Below are 16,826 nucleotides of genomic sequence, written 5' to 3' on the forward strand. Positions count from 1 at the left end.
CTCTCTCTCTCTCTCTCTCTCTCTCTCTCTCTCTCTCTCTCTCTCGCCCTCTATCTTTCTTTCTCTTCTTCTGTGCTGACTACTTTTTAATTAAACACGAGCAAAAAGCGGACGGAACGGGGAGACACTATGTATTTACCTATAGAGCGTCCATTTCCGGGAATGGTGCGTACAAGCGTATGGCATCGTGTTACGCCGTATCGTGCTCAGTAAGACTCAATTCGCATGCTTCTGCCTGTGTTACCGTCTCCGCGATAAGCGATCGTTTTAACAACACTTACACGTAAACTTTATGTATCGATTTTTATATACTTTTTATTCCAGACGAAGATAAAATGTATCATTGGGACTCATACATGAGTTATAATTCTAGAACATTGTCAATTATTAAACATCGAATAATTACCAATATCTCTGATGAAATTTAAAATATATGTTATATTTTTATTCGTACTTTGACTTCGTATTATACTTTAATTTGTAGCTATTGAAATTTTTCATTATTAGGAATTATTAAAAGGGAGATGCGGAAATATTATACGTACAAATTTCTATATTATATATATAACGGAATACAATAATTTCGATCAAGACCAGTAATGGGTCAGAGGAGATGCGTGGATCGAGGTACAAACTCGACACGGGGTTGATGCATATCCGCGGTGCATGACCCTAATTAATAGGGAGGCCACGCGATGCAACTGTTCCGACAACGTGAATTATGCACGTATTATAAGGTCGGGATGGAGGAGGATGAGAGAGAAATGAGCGAAACTAAGCGGAACGTTATAGATTCACGAAAAGACGGGGAGACTGACATTGAAAAGAGTGCCCTGATATTCATCGCGATGTGAATAATTAAACAGACGCTCGCGCATTATGTACAAAACTTGATTTAACTGACTTTTCGTGATTCGATATTGTAAATTAAACTGAATTTGAAATTTTAAAGATGAAGCTTAAATATGCATTGCGTCAAATGCAAAATTAAATGCCATTGATAATTGCTAAGAAGTAAGCATACAATGTCGGATCTAAAGCCTCATCACATAACTTTTATATTGAAAATATTAGAAGTCAGATTAATAAAGAATACGATTATTCAATTATCTTATCGCATTATACGCGCAATATTGAAGGGACATTAGTCATCTTCTCTTACCAGGCATGCCATAGATTGATGGCGCCGATCGATTTGCCAAACTTTGCAACTTTCTAAATCGCAGATTCAGAATCGCGAGTCATTCCACACCTTATGTTCGTAAATCTACGACGTTACGTCCCACAACGCGATCTAACTATACGTCTTCGTGTGTCGAATTAGCCGACGATTTATGGCGAATAGATTTATTAGGGGGTGTACCTCGTTACCCCGGGGCGTAGAAATAGAGAAAGGGGAAGGCAAAGGACACGAGAAAGAGAGAGAGAGAGAGAGAGAGAGAGAGAGAGGGAGAGAGCGAAGAGAAAGAGATAGAGAGACTTCCGACAGAGTATCGTCGTTGCACGAACGGGGCTCGCTAGAATTCCAGAGGTTACGGTCGGGATTACGTTTCGATAATTTATACGCCCGTGGACCTTGGTCCTCGTTCTCGTGCCGTGCATCTGGATTTCCGCTGTTTGTTTGGTGTACCGTGCGCAGTGCCTCGCGCTACACGTACATACATTACATAGCGTATCATATCGTACATGGATCCGATCAATCGAGCGACGATGTAACGCCATAAAGCGCGCACTGTACACCGGTTCTTATGCGCATACATACCGAGGATGTGTTATACCCGTGCAAATCTCCGCGTCCGTTTATCCGCGCGTATATATCTATCGACGTAACGATTTCTCTTGCGTAAGAATGGACGCTGCGTCGCACGACGATAGTTAACTTCTCCTTAAACAGCTATACTAATTGACCAATAGAAAGTGGAGCTCTAACGATGACTGTGAGCGCTGACAATCGCGTCCCGTTTGAGAACGTTGTTTTGGGGTCGCGATCGTTCCCCGCGATAACTCCACGAGCGGAACTTAGATTCACAGCTGTCGACGGTTTCTATATCGTGATGAGTTATCGCGTTACATTCGCCGCCGAATTCGGAAAGTATAATGGAATTATTCAGCAGCTGTCACTTAGCTTCCGTATAAAATCATCACAATTTATTCGTATTAAAACACAATTGAATATATATCCTTATGTTATAGCTTACCTATTCTTTGAAGCAATTATGATTATTTTAATTTATAAAATAATTCAATTGGGGGCCAAACAATTGTTTCAAATGTGATGTTCGTAACAGCACTGTTCCTTTCATGAGCCATCGTTACGACAGCTGTGATATTCGGAGCAATGAAATTGAACGTAAAAAAAATAGCTTCGTCGCGTTTTTATAACCGTGAAGTGATAGATCTCTTAAAGGCGTACGAGCGAAGTGCCCTTTTTACGTATACGTTAACGCGTCGCGCGCGATAAAATGTACAAACATGACGGAATTCATTCTACTGCTGTATAATTAGTTGCAGACTCTATATTGTCTCGGCAATTACGGTAATTTCTCGTAGAAACCCCGATATTTCGCGCACGAGTGCCTGGTTAACAAACGCCCGACAGAACGTAATCTGCGATCGAAGGTACGAGGCGAGCGCGTGGGTGGGAAGGCGCTCGAAGGGCGCTCTTTATTATTCGTAGGTCATTCGCTTCGCGTGACCAACCCCGGTCGTGATCCTGCATCGCGGGCCGTCCATTTCTCACGCGGCCGATGGATTTTCGCCTGTCCGGCTAATTGCCGGAAAAGAGGCGCCGCTATGGATTCTACGGATCATCGATACGCGTACGCGCGCGTACCGCGCGCGTAGGCGGTGCTGTTTAATATTTGACGCCGGCCCCGATGGAAACGGCAATTATCGAGATAAGCGCGCGCGCTTGCACGATATTCCCCCGGCGTCATAAAGGGCCTGCTCTCCTTTTTTTTTCCCATCCGGTCTCCCCGGAGAGTGACGGTTAGCGCGAAGCATTGAAATTCCGAACTTAATCATTCGTTATCGTCGCTCATTTTCACCGGCATTCGCAAACTCGGCCGCGTCCGCCACAATCCTCTATATAGTCGCGCGCGTCACCGCGTTTTCGAAAGAAAAATGTCCCGACGCGATCGGATTTTCCAAACTTGGGTCATTTCTCGCGCATTATTTAGGACAGTAACTTTTGCGTCGCGATTATAACGTCGGTGAATCAGTCGGATTGGATGGAAAGTTTAAGAAACGGCGCGAGGAACGTAATAGCTGAAATCATTACCTGATCCTTCTCGACGAAGCCCATGAACGACGTCCTCTCAATCTCGATCGGTTGGCCGTGTCGATCGTAAAGAGCGATTACGAAATGGAAAAAATTGCTCTTCCTCAGATTACTCGGCGGTTGTTTCTCGAAGTGCGCTCGGCCCACGCCAACTCTGTAATCGATCAGTAATATCGCATTTTAAAAGATTGACCATCATTAATTACATTACTTATACATTACGATTTCGCAGTCATATATTTCTGAGTACCATACAAAATAAAATTATTATTCAATAATTTACAATATTGATCTTATACGTTATGATTTCACATAAAAATATATGATTGTGATGTGCTTACGACTTAATAAATCTCCTACAAATTAATTTGTGCGTGCGCGTATAAAAATACGTAATAGAAGAGATTATTTTTATTCTAGCAAGCGCGTAGTATATAATCTTTGAATTTCGACTGTCAGGTGAAATGTTAAGCGATATTCTGTCTGTCGCGGAATCAAAGAGGCGTATCAGTCCAATCCTTGGATGCAATAAGAATGCCCAAACCGGCAACGGAGAGGAAAGACAAACGAGGTCGATCGTGGGGAAGCGCGCAGGTGGTCTCGACGCCTTAAAATCCGATTAAGGTCTCATGTGCCGAGATTAGGCCGCCGGACTCCAATGCCATCTTTGAGTAATGGCACGGAAAGTCCCCTTTTCGAGTTACGTTGCTTCGCACAGCCCGCGCGTGGATCTCAGATTCGAATTGATCTTGTAAAACTCGTAGTTTTTCATCATCACTCTATACCATTATCTCTTCATGTCACATCGTGTTAACAGTTAGAATGCATTAGAATAATTATTATATTATCTCGGAGTTTTATTATATTTCTATCTAAATATAGAGACAATTATTCATGTATTTATTTATTTATTATTAGTACGTTTTTCTTTTCAATAAAATAGAATGATAAAATATGGATTTCGTTAAACTTCTTACAAATTTCAGTGGCAGATTCCTGTATCAAATATAATAAAAATAATTGCTATATACACATGTATATATATGTATATATATATATATAAAATAAGAGACTTAAATTTATCGTAGACTGTATATTGCACCCAGCGGTTAAAAATCACCGCCGAGAAATCGTATTATCGGCGCTGGTCTGTGCGATCGTGCCGTCGCGAAACGATAAAACCATCGCACGACTGCACAGAGCCGCGCGCACGGCCATCAGGGCGGACCCTCGGAGCGGAAAACTGAATCGACTGGACCGAAAATGAATAGCGGCAGTTTTGCAGCACATTTGCGAAATAAATGATGGTATCGGCGGTGCGTTTGTCACGCCAGGTGGTGGGATGCCGAGCCGCCGGCAGGTAGGGAGTGGAAGCGCGGGGTCGGCAAGGGGTCGGTTGCAAGGGGTTGCAACGCGGGCTTTCGGGAACGAACGAGGGAGGGAGGGAGGGACGAACACGGCGGATCGCAGCGAAGGACCGAGGGAGGACGCGTTCGGAGAGGAAGGGTAGTGATGTACTGCCCGTGTCGATAATTATCGGTGGCTGATTAACCGGTCGCCGGTTCGCGCCCCATAACTCTCGACGTCCGATTATTTTGCCCCGTTTGCCATGCACCAATTCCTATATAACGCGTAGGCACGTTCTGCCGCACCGTTATATTATCACCCAAAATTCACTGCTACACACCACCACGCCTTTTCGGGCGACTATCGAGGATTGCGGAAAACCGCGTATACGCGCGCAATATGTATCGCTAATATGACAATAATGCGTACGCGGTTATCAGTGCCTGCAACTCTAAATTACTTAGAAAGGATAAGTTTTAAAGACTTAAATAATATTTCATTTTATTGTTAATTGGATCCCAGGCATTTTAATTATAAATCTGTTTTAAAATACAATTTAAAAATTTTGAATTTCGAATCAGATTCATATTAGGAAAACGTAAAATTCAAGTAGGTGTTTTATAATAGTAATTGTATAATATTATATTATGTATTTTATGACATTATTACATATTATACGTAATTATAATAAAACGCATAAAAGTACAAGTATGTAATTAAAAAGAATAAAAGATTATTGACAAAAATCAAGATTTATTACAATGCAAATTTCCCGTATCTTAATCTCTAATTTTAAATTTTAACTAATTTTAAATAATAATAAATCCAAGAAAAGCACGTAAATGTGTAAATAAAAATAGTTCGCAATTTGGAAATTTTATCAGTCTTAAGGCTGTTGTAGAGAGTGAAAATAATCCATGTATTGTATATTTTTACTAATATCCGTTTCTTAAACGGCTGTTTTTCACGCAGCTTTCCGTTCTCTAAATTGCACGATCCTCAACGTTTATGAGTTACGTTTCACAGATACACACGGATAACGTGCGCTTTATGCGCTTACGTTGACGACCGTGTCGCTCGTCCCACCGACCGACGCGACGCGACGCGCCGCCGAGGTGATAATTACGGGCTCCATTCGCGTTTACTGTATATTCGTGCGTGCAATTTGCCACGTGCGCGTTTTCGGTCTCTCACAGATAACGCTGCTCGTTCCAGCGCTCCTGCGAGTCATTCGACCCTGCGCCACCGCTAATCCACCGCGTGATCATTCTTTTACGTCGGCTAAAGTGCCCGTGCAGTTTGATTTGATTCCGATTGGATTCCGATCGATCCCGATGATGCGATATCGCCGGCTGAAACGCGTATACACGCGTTCAAATGCGCAAGTGAAGATATATGGAATGTGAAAATTTCTCGAACAGCGCATTCGCGATCGCGACAATAATCGCCAAAGCGTTAACGGAACCGTCGCACGATTAAACGAATTATCGGCGACAAAAAACAAATGACGCGTACGCGCGTGGTTTAAAAACGCGTGTATTGGGTAGCTGAAATTACGAAGAGAGTTGCGCTTTATATCGCGTTAGAAGTTACGAAGGCTATTGCGACGGAGCTATTTCATTTCTGCGTGATATCTGTGGCATCCGGTAACAGCACGTAATTGACATTTAAACGATGATGAGGCGCGATCTCCGAATGCGGCGCATTTCGGAGGAGCGGCGGATTTGCCGGACAAAATCGATCGACGCTGCTTATACTTTATACACGAGAGATGCGACCTATGCCATTTGTGCGCCATGCATTATAGACGAAATATATTCGGATAATACGGAACCCACCGATATGGTTACGAATTCACGGATAAAGCAATCGTAGAGAATTACAATAAATCCGCGGGTAATACGCACCGTCGGGCGTTAGTTATTGCGAGTTACCCGAAGCGCGCTCTCTGTTTACGCTCGCGCCCAACGCGATTCATAATGCGCACGGAGATAATGAGCAATTTGTAATATATCCGAATGTAATTTGCTACCAGGGCGCGTTACTGCGAACGTTGTTCAATTTAGCGCCGTGTTTCATCGTACCTTTTGCTGCATAAAAATCTATTAGTTATTAACACACCGGGATGCGCATATGTTTCGCAAATATCCCGCATGAGAATTCCCGGTAATAAATAATTTTCATATATTTTAATTAAGAGTTGAATATAACATAATTATTATATTAAAACATATTAACTATTACGTGGTATATTAAACGTTTAATATTTAGCTTTACGGCCGTCTTTCAATTATGACAGAACGTGATATTTTATTAATTGTTTTAAAGACCATGTGCGGAATTAATATTTTTATAGAACGCGCACTGTTTGTGTGTGTTCTATAAAAATATCAAATAACAAAGCTTACGGTGCTGCGTCTTCGCCGAGATTTTGTTGAAGCGACCATCGTTTCAAAGATCGATAACAATTTTCCTCACGCTCTTTTTAGTTTGTCTCTTATTCATACGATAGGTCATCGTTTTTCGCCGCGCGACAGCCCCCTGCTCTCGAGTGGCGGTGGTTTACTGCTTCATTAGGTGGATAACTTTTTTAGGGGTTTTTAAAAAGTGCGAGAGTTTATGCCTGTGCTTCGCGGGAGTTTTAAAACAGTTTCGCACACCTCCCTTCTAGTTGATCTCGGTGTAACAATGCAGTTGTGTGGTACGACTGTTCTTAGTAGCGGAAAACAAAACTTTCCAGCTTGAGTTTCCATGAAGGGGAAAGTTGACGTTTAACATTTTGCGATTCTTAAACTTCCATAAGACAATTATCCGGATTGCCGCAACATTGAGTCAATTAAATTTGATAAAATGTCTATACTTCGTAATTTTGCATTCGATAGAGAGATCATATTGTCTATCTCGTAATAACTTAAGTCGAGACAGGCTCTTTCATCAACAATCACATCACATTTATATACAATAATTCTCAATGTGTCTATAACAATAAGTACAAACTATATATTTTTATTTTTTATTAATTTTAATTACTCCAGCGAAATATTACATTATGATTTTCGCGTCTAGAGAATTCTTTAAGTAATCAGCATTTTTTAAACTTTTCTTTAGCTTTAATAAAATTCGTCGCGCTTTGATTTTTCAAGTGCGGATCAAAAAATGGTTATCTTTTATTTGCACATAGACCAGTTTCGATAGCTTAGAGGAGAAACGATCGAGGATAAATGAAGGAGAAAGTACGGGGAAAACAGGGAAAATCCGGGACAAAGCGATGAGCAAAAAGCGCTAAAATTCTCAATTACATTAACTTGATTCCGGTCGGTTTTCGTGTCACGATGCTTGGAAGAAGGGATTAGTTAGAGAACCGCTATTGGATTAGTGAATCCGTCGGCTCATCCGATTTACCTTCCTGAAATGTCCTAGTACAAAAGGTATCTTTATCAAGCCGTCCGAATTCTTGTCGAAGTGCCCTTAAAGTTCATTATTCACTAATTCAAATGCAAATGATTTGAAATGGTATTCTTAAAAATCTAAAGCGAAAATTTGTTGATACAACTCAGCTAGGAATGTAGTCATCGACAAAGAATGGTCATTCTTGCCGTTTACAGCTGTTTTTTGTGAAACGTGACAATGGTTTTAATAATGATAAATTGATCTAAAGCCATTCAGACAATATATTTCGTGTCCTACGACTAAAAAAAAAATTTTTTTAAAAGAACAGAGAATACGTTATTGTTACGAGTTGCTTATACTTTTTTTTTAATAACTATAACTACTTGTTTCTTTAATATATTTATAACTTGCATTTTACATAAAATCAATTTTTCTTGCGTATCTACAATATTAAAAATTACTATATTTTTAGTAAGTATCGTGTGATTAGGGTTGTTAGGGGATAGAGCTCGCCATACGATCCGACGGCAAATACTATAAGAGCAACACAAACACATTTCTACAAATCCTATTAAAGGTAGATATATCTTTGCATTTTAATGTTGTTACATTGCTTGTACATATACAATGGATTGTTTGAATGGGTTAAAAACTAAAAGCGCAACAATTATAACTTTATATAAATATTTTGTTTTGTTCGATACACAAATAATGACATATACATAATGCAATTAAAATACAAGTTTATACTATAAATATACTGTAAATATAAATATCATTAATCAGGAAATTTTACCGCGCAATTGTAAATATATTTGTAACAGAAACAATATCATATAAAATGTTTTCTTTTTTGTTGGTTTTTTTTATAGATAATTTCTTACTATAGCATGACGACAAATACATCTTCAAGAAAATGAAATTAATCATTACACCAATGATAAAATAAAATGAAATAATTATTAAAACTAGACATTCTTCCGAAAACATATATCAATTTTATCTACTATATCTCTCCATCGGTAGATATATTCACATATCTCAATCATTCTTTGTTCTATGTCAAATATGAAGCATTTTTATGTACTTACGTTCCGTTGTCGGCGAGCGCGGGCTGCGGCCAAGCACGTGGCACAGGTTCCTCCTTCAGTATCTGCCTCATATCTTGAGGCGCGAAAACCAACGGCGCTCGCGGATGATGATGAGGCGGCGGGGGTGGCGGTGCCACACTCGCGCTGTACAGCTTACGTCCCCAGTGGCCTTCGAGCTCGACGGGACTTCCGCCCCCGGTGGTGGCCCCGGTACCACCCCCTCCGAGGCCGAGCCATGGTGACCCCCCAGCACCCACGATTGTGGAGCTGGGCAGGAGACTGGTCCACTCGTCGGACCGCGTGGTGAGGCCGTACGGACTCTCTTGGGGCAACAGGCTTCCTTCTTCGCGTTGCCAATCTTTGAAGAAATCTTGATCACCCCCTCGATTACCCGTTCGCGTCTCCGCGGGAGACTCCACCGGTTGTCTCTCCGTCAGAGCGGGTACACCCGGTGCCACGTTTCTTTAGGTACGCGCATGAATCATTATCACTGGAACGTTAGCGGCCGGCAGCCCGTGGCGGTGCATGAACGTCCGCTCACAACTGACGGTGTCGCGTCTTTCCGGACCGCACCGTCAAGCCGGGCGCACCGACCGCGTGCCGGTGCACATGCGTCCGAACGTGCGTGCCACGAGTTCGCGATACGAGCGCGCACTAAGGGCCACGGTGGTGTCTCACAATATGCACTGTTCTCACTTGCTTGCGCAGAATCGTGTCCCTTGTCCTCTCTGTCGGTTCGCGTCGCGAACCTTTATCACTCAAGTATCACTCTCTATGCGATGCGTCGTATGTTCGTAGTCCTCGTGAGGGATGTCATCGGCCACCCCTTAAACGCTTTCCCAAAAGTGCCCTTCTTCGAAATCGTTCAACAATCCCTGTATAGGTGATGATGCCTGAGACACGAACGTGTATAGCGATGGTAAATCTAAGCACTTGCCGGCAGCACCCTGGTGCGTATTATCGTCGTCGCCAAAACGTTGCAAACGTGTCTCGTGACCAGCGGAGAGGTCCTTCGAGGTCCCCAGTCGCACGTTGCTTCCCGTTACGGTGCCGCTTGTCGAATGTGTCAGGGCCGGCACTAGCGGCGTGCCAGCAGGTCCCAGTGGGGTCGGGTCTGGAGAATCGCGGTGGGCGCGGCTACGAGTGATTCCGCGCATCGACCAGCCTGTCTGGAAGGCCTTGCCCATTTCGTATCGTGCACCAATCCACTGCGAGTTGCACGACCAATGGATGAAGCTATCCGTGCCCATATCGACGCCCATCTGGGAGACCAAGGATTGTGGCGCGCCGTGGCGGCAACATCAAGAGACTGTCATTCCGGCGCGAGCCGCACACGAATAAGGTCCATGCTGTGACGCTCTTTTCCTTTGAATAAAAATTAAAGGGATAAATACTTAAGAACTATTACAAAAGTTGTATTTTTGTTTTTTATATAAATATCTTTCAAGATTTCATAATTTTTGTCTTTAGTACGCTGTTTATTTTTGTTAAATTCTTATAAAATGATTAAAAAATATATCAGCGAACACCGAATATAACTGAGATGTAACGTAGATGTTAAACGAGTACATTTACGTATATGTTATATAGCAGAGACATCTGTGATTTGCGGGTTTCCACTTTCCATATTCAGTATATTGAAATCTATTTCAATTTATAGATTAGGATTAGTATTTTTTATATGTACTTATCAAGTTCTTGTTCGAATTTTATTTTAACACGACAACGTTTATTAATATAAGGTGATGAAATTCATCTCATTTCACTCCAAATTGTACTTACATTTTGTTACAGTTTTAATTAAGATGTTCTCAGAAAAGAAAAAAATCTATAATTTTTTTCAGAAATCTAAACCTTCAGAACCTTCAGAAACCTTCAGAAAATTAAACCCTCCCTGACATGCCAGATTTTTTCAAATACCAAGTTTTTTTCTGCTTCTTTAATCTGCCGTTTTAGAAAGATGTTGATAGATTAATTTAGATACAAATTAATCAAATCTAATTTTTTTATTCTTTATAGTAAAGAGTTCTTCATTTATTTTTATTTTAATCAAATTCTGATTGCTTCATATTTCTTTTAGAAAAAACTGTATACATTTATCATTATTTGTTTTCATGTTCATTTGAATTTCTGAATTTACAGATATATTTTGAATAATAGAAGTTGAATTATTAATGTAACAAACTTTATTTTCCTAGAAATATTTGTAGGTTTATTAAAACTTATATTTTATTTGCTTTAGAAAAAAATAAGCTTATTGTATAAAATTACGAGAGTCATTTTACGCAAATGACAAAAATGTTGAACGTTACTAGGTAATCGAGTGTATAAATCTTAGGTCGAGTGGCAGTTGGGTCGAAAAAGTAATTATAGAATTTGTTTGAATAAATTTATGTGATGGAGGGAATAAAGGCAATCGCGAAGTTAGAAGGGAAAGAAGAAAAAAAGACCTGTGCAGTGTTTCGCAATCTTCTTACTAGTGTAAGACTGCAAAGAAAATCTATTCTTCTCGTGATTTCCTTCGAGTAATGTACGTCGGAGAGCCACTGCTTCGAGGGTATGGGGCCTATCAAGTGGAGATAATGTGTTCTGTGCCGGGTAATTTGGCTTTCCTCCCTTCTTTCCACTTCAACCGTCTTGAATCTACTTCTTTGACTGTTTTGCATTTGCAAGCGTTTCTGAATATTCTGCTGCTAACAATCGTCCTATCAATTAAACTTGATCGTAAGCAATCCAATATAGCAATATTACGCTACATGTTATGTTATAAAATGTACATATATTTATATTTGTGTTTGAAGAAATATTGACATTTTCAAATTGAATTGAATTGTTCACCTATGTATCTGTTAGTGATGTGATATTATAGTTACAAAATCAAGTTTAGCAGTGAATAATTGCTAAAACTACTTAACGTACACCCATCGCGGTACACCAAGTGTCAAGGGTCGCCGATTAATGTTTATCACATGGCAAGGTAATGAAGCTTAATAAGGGTCTGCAGGCGTCATTACGAAACACTCGACATGCGCGCGTGCCAAACCGGTTTCAATCTCCTTTTTTCTGAGACTCGTCTTCTCTTTCAGTGCCGTGATTCATGAGATCCCTCTCAGCTGCCCAACGGCCTGTAACATTGCCACCTTATGGCAATGACGCGGCTCCGGGAGTGTGAGAAGCTATTTAGAAATGGAGGTGCTACTTTTTGCTACGTTATGCTTCGAGCCTTAAAAAGAAAGATTGCTTTGGTTTGCAAAAAACAAAATGTTTCGTGAGCAGTCTATTGAAATTAAATCCACGAAATTTTGAGCACTTCTCTAAATAACATCCTTTAATTTTAAACGCCTTAAAATTCTTTATGCTTTAAAAGAATTTTTGTTATTTTGCATTGAATTTATATATTATTTAATAGAAACACGACAAAAATATTAATCGGAAAAAATGTATATTTTGAATAATAAATACTTTTAATTAAAGATTTTATGTAAAGATATTCCTTAAATATTCCAGTAATCCAATAGCAAGCGGTGTCGACGTACCTAAATGTCCCAATGATGTCAAATGAACATCACCGCACCGACCAAATCCAATTATCAATTGCGAGGGTCGTAGTAGGACTCAGCTACGGTTTGCGTGGGTATACCCTGCGTATAGTTAGCTTACCTTTTAAGCTCATTATTCAGCTATGATAATATTTTTCTTATTTGTACCATAGAACTCGTCCCTACATATGTCGGCTTAAAGGATCCCGAGTGCGAATGAAACTGTCAAATTGATTTTCGACTTAGTTACCTAATGCGATAGTCTGTATAGATAGTTGAGGAAATATTCACAAATGCATTGAAATATTGAACAACAGAAAAAGTATTGCATAATGAATAAGAATAAGTCGATTTAAGAAATGAAGATTACATAATAAATATATATGTGTAAAATGATAAATATATAATAAATTATATGTTTATATATTAAAGAAGCACTGTATATTATCTAACAATCGTTTCTCTATCATTTACAATCTCATATGCATAGTAAAATATTGCTCTTGTAAAATTAAGGTATTATAATGATAAAATGATTTACTTTTAAGAGAATTTTAAAAATATTTCAGTTGTACTACCGTTGTGAACGTGCGCTGTCAGGCGCTGTCAGGTAAAAATAACGACAATATGAATTTTTCGCGCTTGAGACGGGTCGATGATTCTGCAAAATCTAAAATAGACGGGCGTGTTGCTGTATAGAGAACCGCACTTGCCCTACGGTAATAGTATCCGTGCACCCTACGGCCGGTGAAGTATCAAGGTACTAGTATGCAATGGTACATCATGGCAAGAAGGGTCCTGCCGAAGAGACCTCGACATATGTGACGCTCATATGGGGTGGCATCCCTCAGGCTCGCAAATTCGGAACATGTGCGCGAGGTAGAAGTGTCTAGAATTCTATGATAAAGTGTGTTTGCACTTGCACTTGCGATTCGTGAAGTAGTCTTCTGATTATTTTCGTCTGTCCTAAATCGAGACGTCCCCACCTGTCAACCGTTCGGACTGTAAGTATTCGCTTACGAAACGAAAGGGCGTATGCGATTGACAAACGAGAAGAGATGCGAGCTCTTCTGTTGCGTTAGCATTGGTGTGGTACTCAAACATACTGCTGTTTAAAATAATTATTTTAGAGTATTTTATGTCACTCCAGTTTTCAAACGGAATTACTTAGATATTTTTAATGAAGAAATAAAGTAATTACTATTTTTATGTTATTAAGAGAGCTTCTTATTTTTGATTCGAACATGAACAGACGTTCGATTAGCAATCTTGGGATAAATCTAAGTCGCAGAGAGAGAGAAAGAGAGCAAGAGAGAGAGGGGGAGAGACGTCGTCTCTCGGGATCACGCATTTCACAAAAAGGCGACGCTAAAAACCACGTAGAGGATTCGCATTGTATTTGCCCGCGCTTCCTCGAGTTCAGCATTTGGTATGACAATACCGTTGATCAGCGCATCGATGCGTGATTATAATGATAATGCCGCCTCCTGTTTCGCAGGGGGGTGAGCGCGGGTGTGCGCGCGGGAGCCCCTAAGGGGCGCTCGAGTTTTTCGGGTAAAGTTTTTCCTACGCAGATGCGCCATCGGACGGGGGCTATTTATTAGCACGGCCGCATCCTGTTCGTGTGCTCCCATTCAAAAGGGCTGGACAACAGGTTGCCGCGTCAACGTCATTAGCCGTTGCGTTTTTGTTCCCGGCCCATTGGGGTTTACCTCTATGCCGATAAGAGGCACGTTGGTCGTTAATCCTTTCCTCGACGAGAGATAAGCTGTAAGGCGTGATTTCGAGCGGGAAACGACCGTCGCCTTTACCCGTCGCGTCCGCAGAACGGATTTTCGAGCCACGGGATTTTTATTACATTTTTATTTCGCGTAGAAAATTGCTTGCATCGTGAAATCGCGCCCGACGTGAGATCAATGAAAAATAAGAAATTGCTTATATTAGAGAAATTTTTTATGCCTTACGAAACTTCCGTACGTTCCGGTCGAAACTTGGAGAGATCACTTCATGATTTATTCCACGGACTCCGGCATGGTCACGGTAGTCGTAACCACCACTAAACTCCGTCTACCCGAATCGAGGACGCGTCTGTTTCCATAAACCAAATTATTTTTATATCCAGGGATCTTCGTTCTCTTGAATTAGTGATAAGCAAGGACAGTCCACTCGATACGTCCATTCGCTGACCGCCCATACGACCCCTATGATATATCTTACGGATAGAACCTAGCGAATCGCAATAGCGATTTCTCCATCCGTTGCCCATAATACGAGGGATTTGTTTCACTTTTCCATCCCACGACAAATTGCGCGTTGTCGCATTTAGCACGCTAGCGCATCTCATCACGCGGAAATTCACGACACGAATATATATATAGAGAAATAAGAATTTAAGCGCTTATCCATTAAAAAAAATTATCCGAAGCTGAAATTGTTCCACGTCGTTACTGCAGATAATTGTTAATTTCGACGAAGCTTGCGCGCACCGTGGGAGCTTATGTTTCACTAGAGATTCTAAGAGAGAGCGATCAACATCACCGCTAAGTACTACGAATTACCGTCGACCGTGTATATCGTTGGTTTCATCGGTGATTCGCGGGAGGGTCGACAATGTTCGTGCGTACGGTCGTTAGTCGATCGTTTTGGGGATGGACACGGGAAATTCGGCCAGTTAGCGAAAGCGTAACGATGCATCCAAGTCGAGAAATCGTTCCGGTGAAAGGCGAGATAGCGCGATTCGTGGAGGGTGCGTCGTCGAAGATAGGATACCCTCGAGAGCCGTAGGGGCCGTACACGACTTCAACCGGTGCGTGCTCGTCAAGGGTTACCGTATCCGAAAATGTAACTTATTTTGCCGAGACTATCTATACGGAATGATACAGGTAATTTTTCGTTGCATCCAAAATGCCTGAAGTATATAGTCTCGTTGTCTCCTTGAATATTAGAGAAGTAAGTTACAGTAATACAATATAGAATTTAAAAATTTGTTCTCATCGTTATATTCTAATCAGTAGTCAATTTTGTGATAATTATTATGAGAGTCAGAGGGAGTACATAATTCTACAAATATTGAATTAGTAACACTACTGAAAAATCGCTTAATTCGTAAATTGACATCCGAGTATCGCCGCGTATATATCGAGATACGATATCGGTTCAATTCTCGTTATTGGAATAGAAATGGCCGTGTGTTTCCGTTAATTAATTTCGACACGCTACGCGCGTCTCGATTTCCCGCTAATGACTTAAATGGATTACCAGCTAATACCCGCGGACGGCTACCACTCCGATCTGACCGGGTCGGCTCGCGTGCACGCGTGCATCGCATGAACTTTTCAGACCAGCGTGCGTCGGTCTGTACCGGGGAGAAAATTTTGCGGGAGACACGAGGCCGCGCTGCCCCAAACGTAGCTAAGCCACGCACGAAGTGGACAAGGAGGCACGGGGTCGAACACGCGGAAAGGCGAGGGTGAGGAGGAGACGTAGAAGCGAAACGGAGGTTTCCAGCGTCGTCGACGGGACGTGTATCCGTTGGATTGCGGCCTCGTTCGAGAATCCTCCTGGGAGACCGCCATCTTGTTCTCCTATACGTATATCCGCTGCCCGCCGGCCCGATGTCCTGCCACTCCTTTGCATAAACTTAGGAACGGACGATGACGTTAGGGGGCAAAGGCATCTATATCCCGGCCATTCAATCGATTTGTTATGTGCATCGTAGAAAGCGAATCTAATGAAACGCCGGATTGTCTTGCGTTCAAAGATACTTGTTACAATGCGTACTCTCGATTAGATCGTAAAGTTTATAAAGTTTGGAAGAAGTTACATTAATTGAAAAGTATACTTATTGTATGCCTTTAAAAAAATTTTATCATATTTAGACATTATTCACATTTATATTTATATTCAGTTTTATTTATCAGCGGGAAAAGATTTAGATTACTATTTATTATGGATATGTCGCAAATGAATCGATGATAAATGTCACTGATGCGGTAAATGCGGTATTTGTCCCATTTTTCCTCGCGAGAGAACAATTGCAGCAACTAAATTATGCTTATTGTATACACGATGTTTTATGTATTAGAGCAAATGAGGTTCTTTCCGTTCATTGCGCCGTACAATGTATACATTTTATCGGCTTTAATTGGATGCTACCGCATATTCCCGGTTAATTAATAC

General features: G+C 41.0%; 1 protein-coding gene across 1 annotated transcript in view; it reads right to left on the bottom strand.

Moving 5' to 3' along the window:
* LOC105449909 (transcription factor collier) overlaps positions 1–9,179 on the bottom strand; it is a 75,426-nt gene extending 66,247 nt beyond the window's left edge. Inside the window, exons 1-2 of the mRNA XM_011689371.1 lie at positions 9,109–9,179; positions 3,281–3,434 (exon numbers count right to left, since the gene is read on the bottom strand). Of these exons, the coding sequence (XP_011687673.1) occupies positions 3,281–3,434; positions 9,109–9,179 (225 nt within the window). The remainder of the gene's footprint in view (positions 1–3,280; positions 3,435–9,108) is intronic.
* Positions 9,180–16,826: the final 7,647 nt, after the last annotated feature.

Source organism: Wasmannia auropunctata, unplaced genomic scaffold (assembly GCF_000956235.1).
Source record: "Wasmannia auropunctata unplaced genomic scaffold, wasmannia.A_1.0 LD336071.1, whole genome shotgun sequence".
Taxonomy (NCBI): Eukaryota; Metazoa; Arthropoda; class Insecta; order Hymenoptera; family Formicidae; genus Wasmannia; species Wasmannia auropunctata.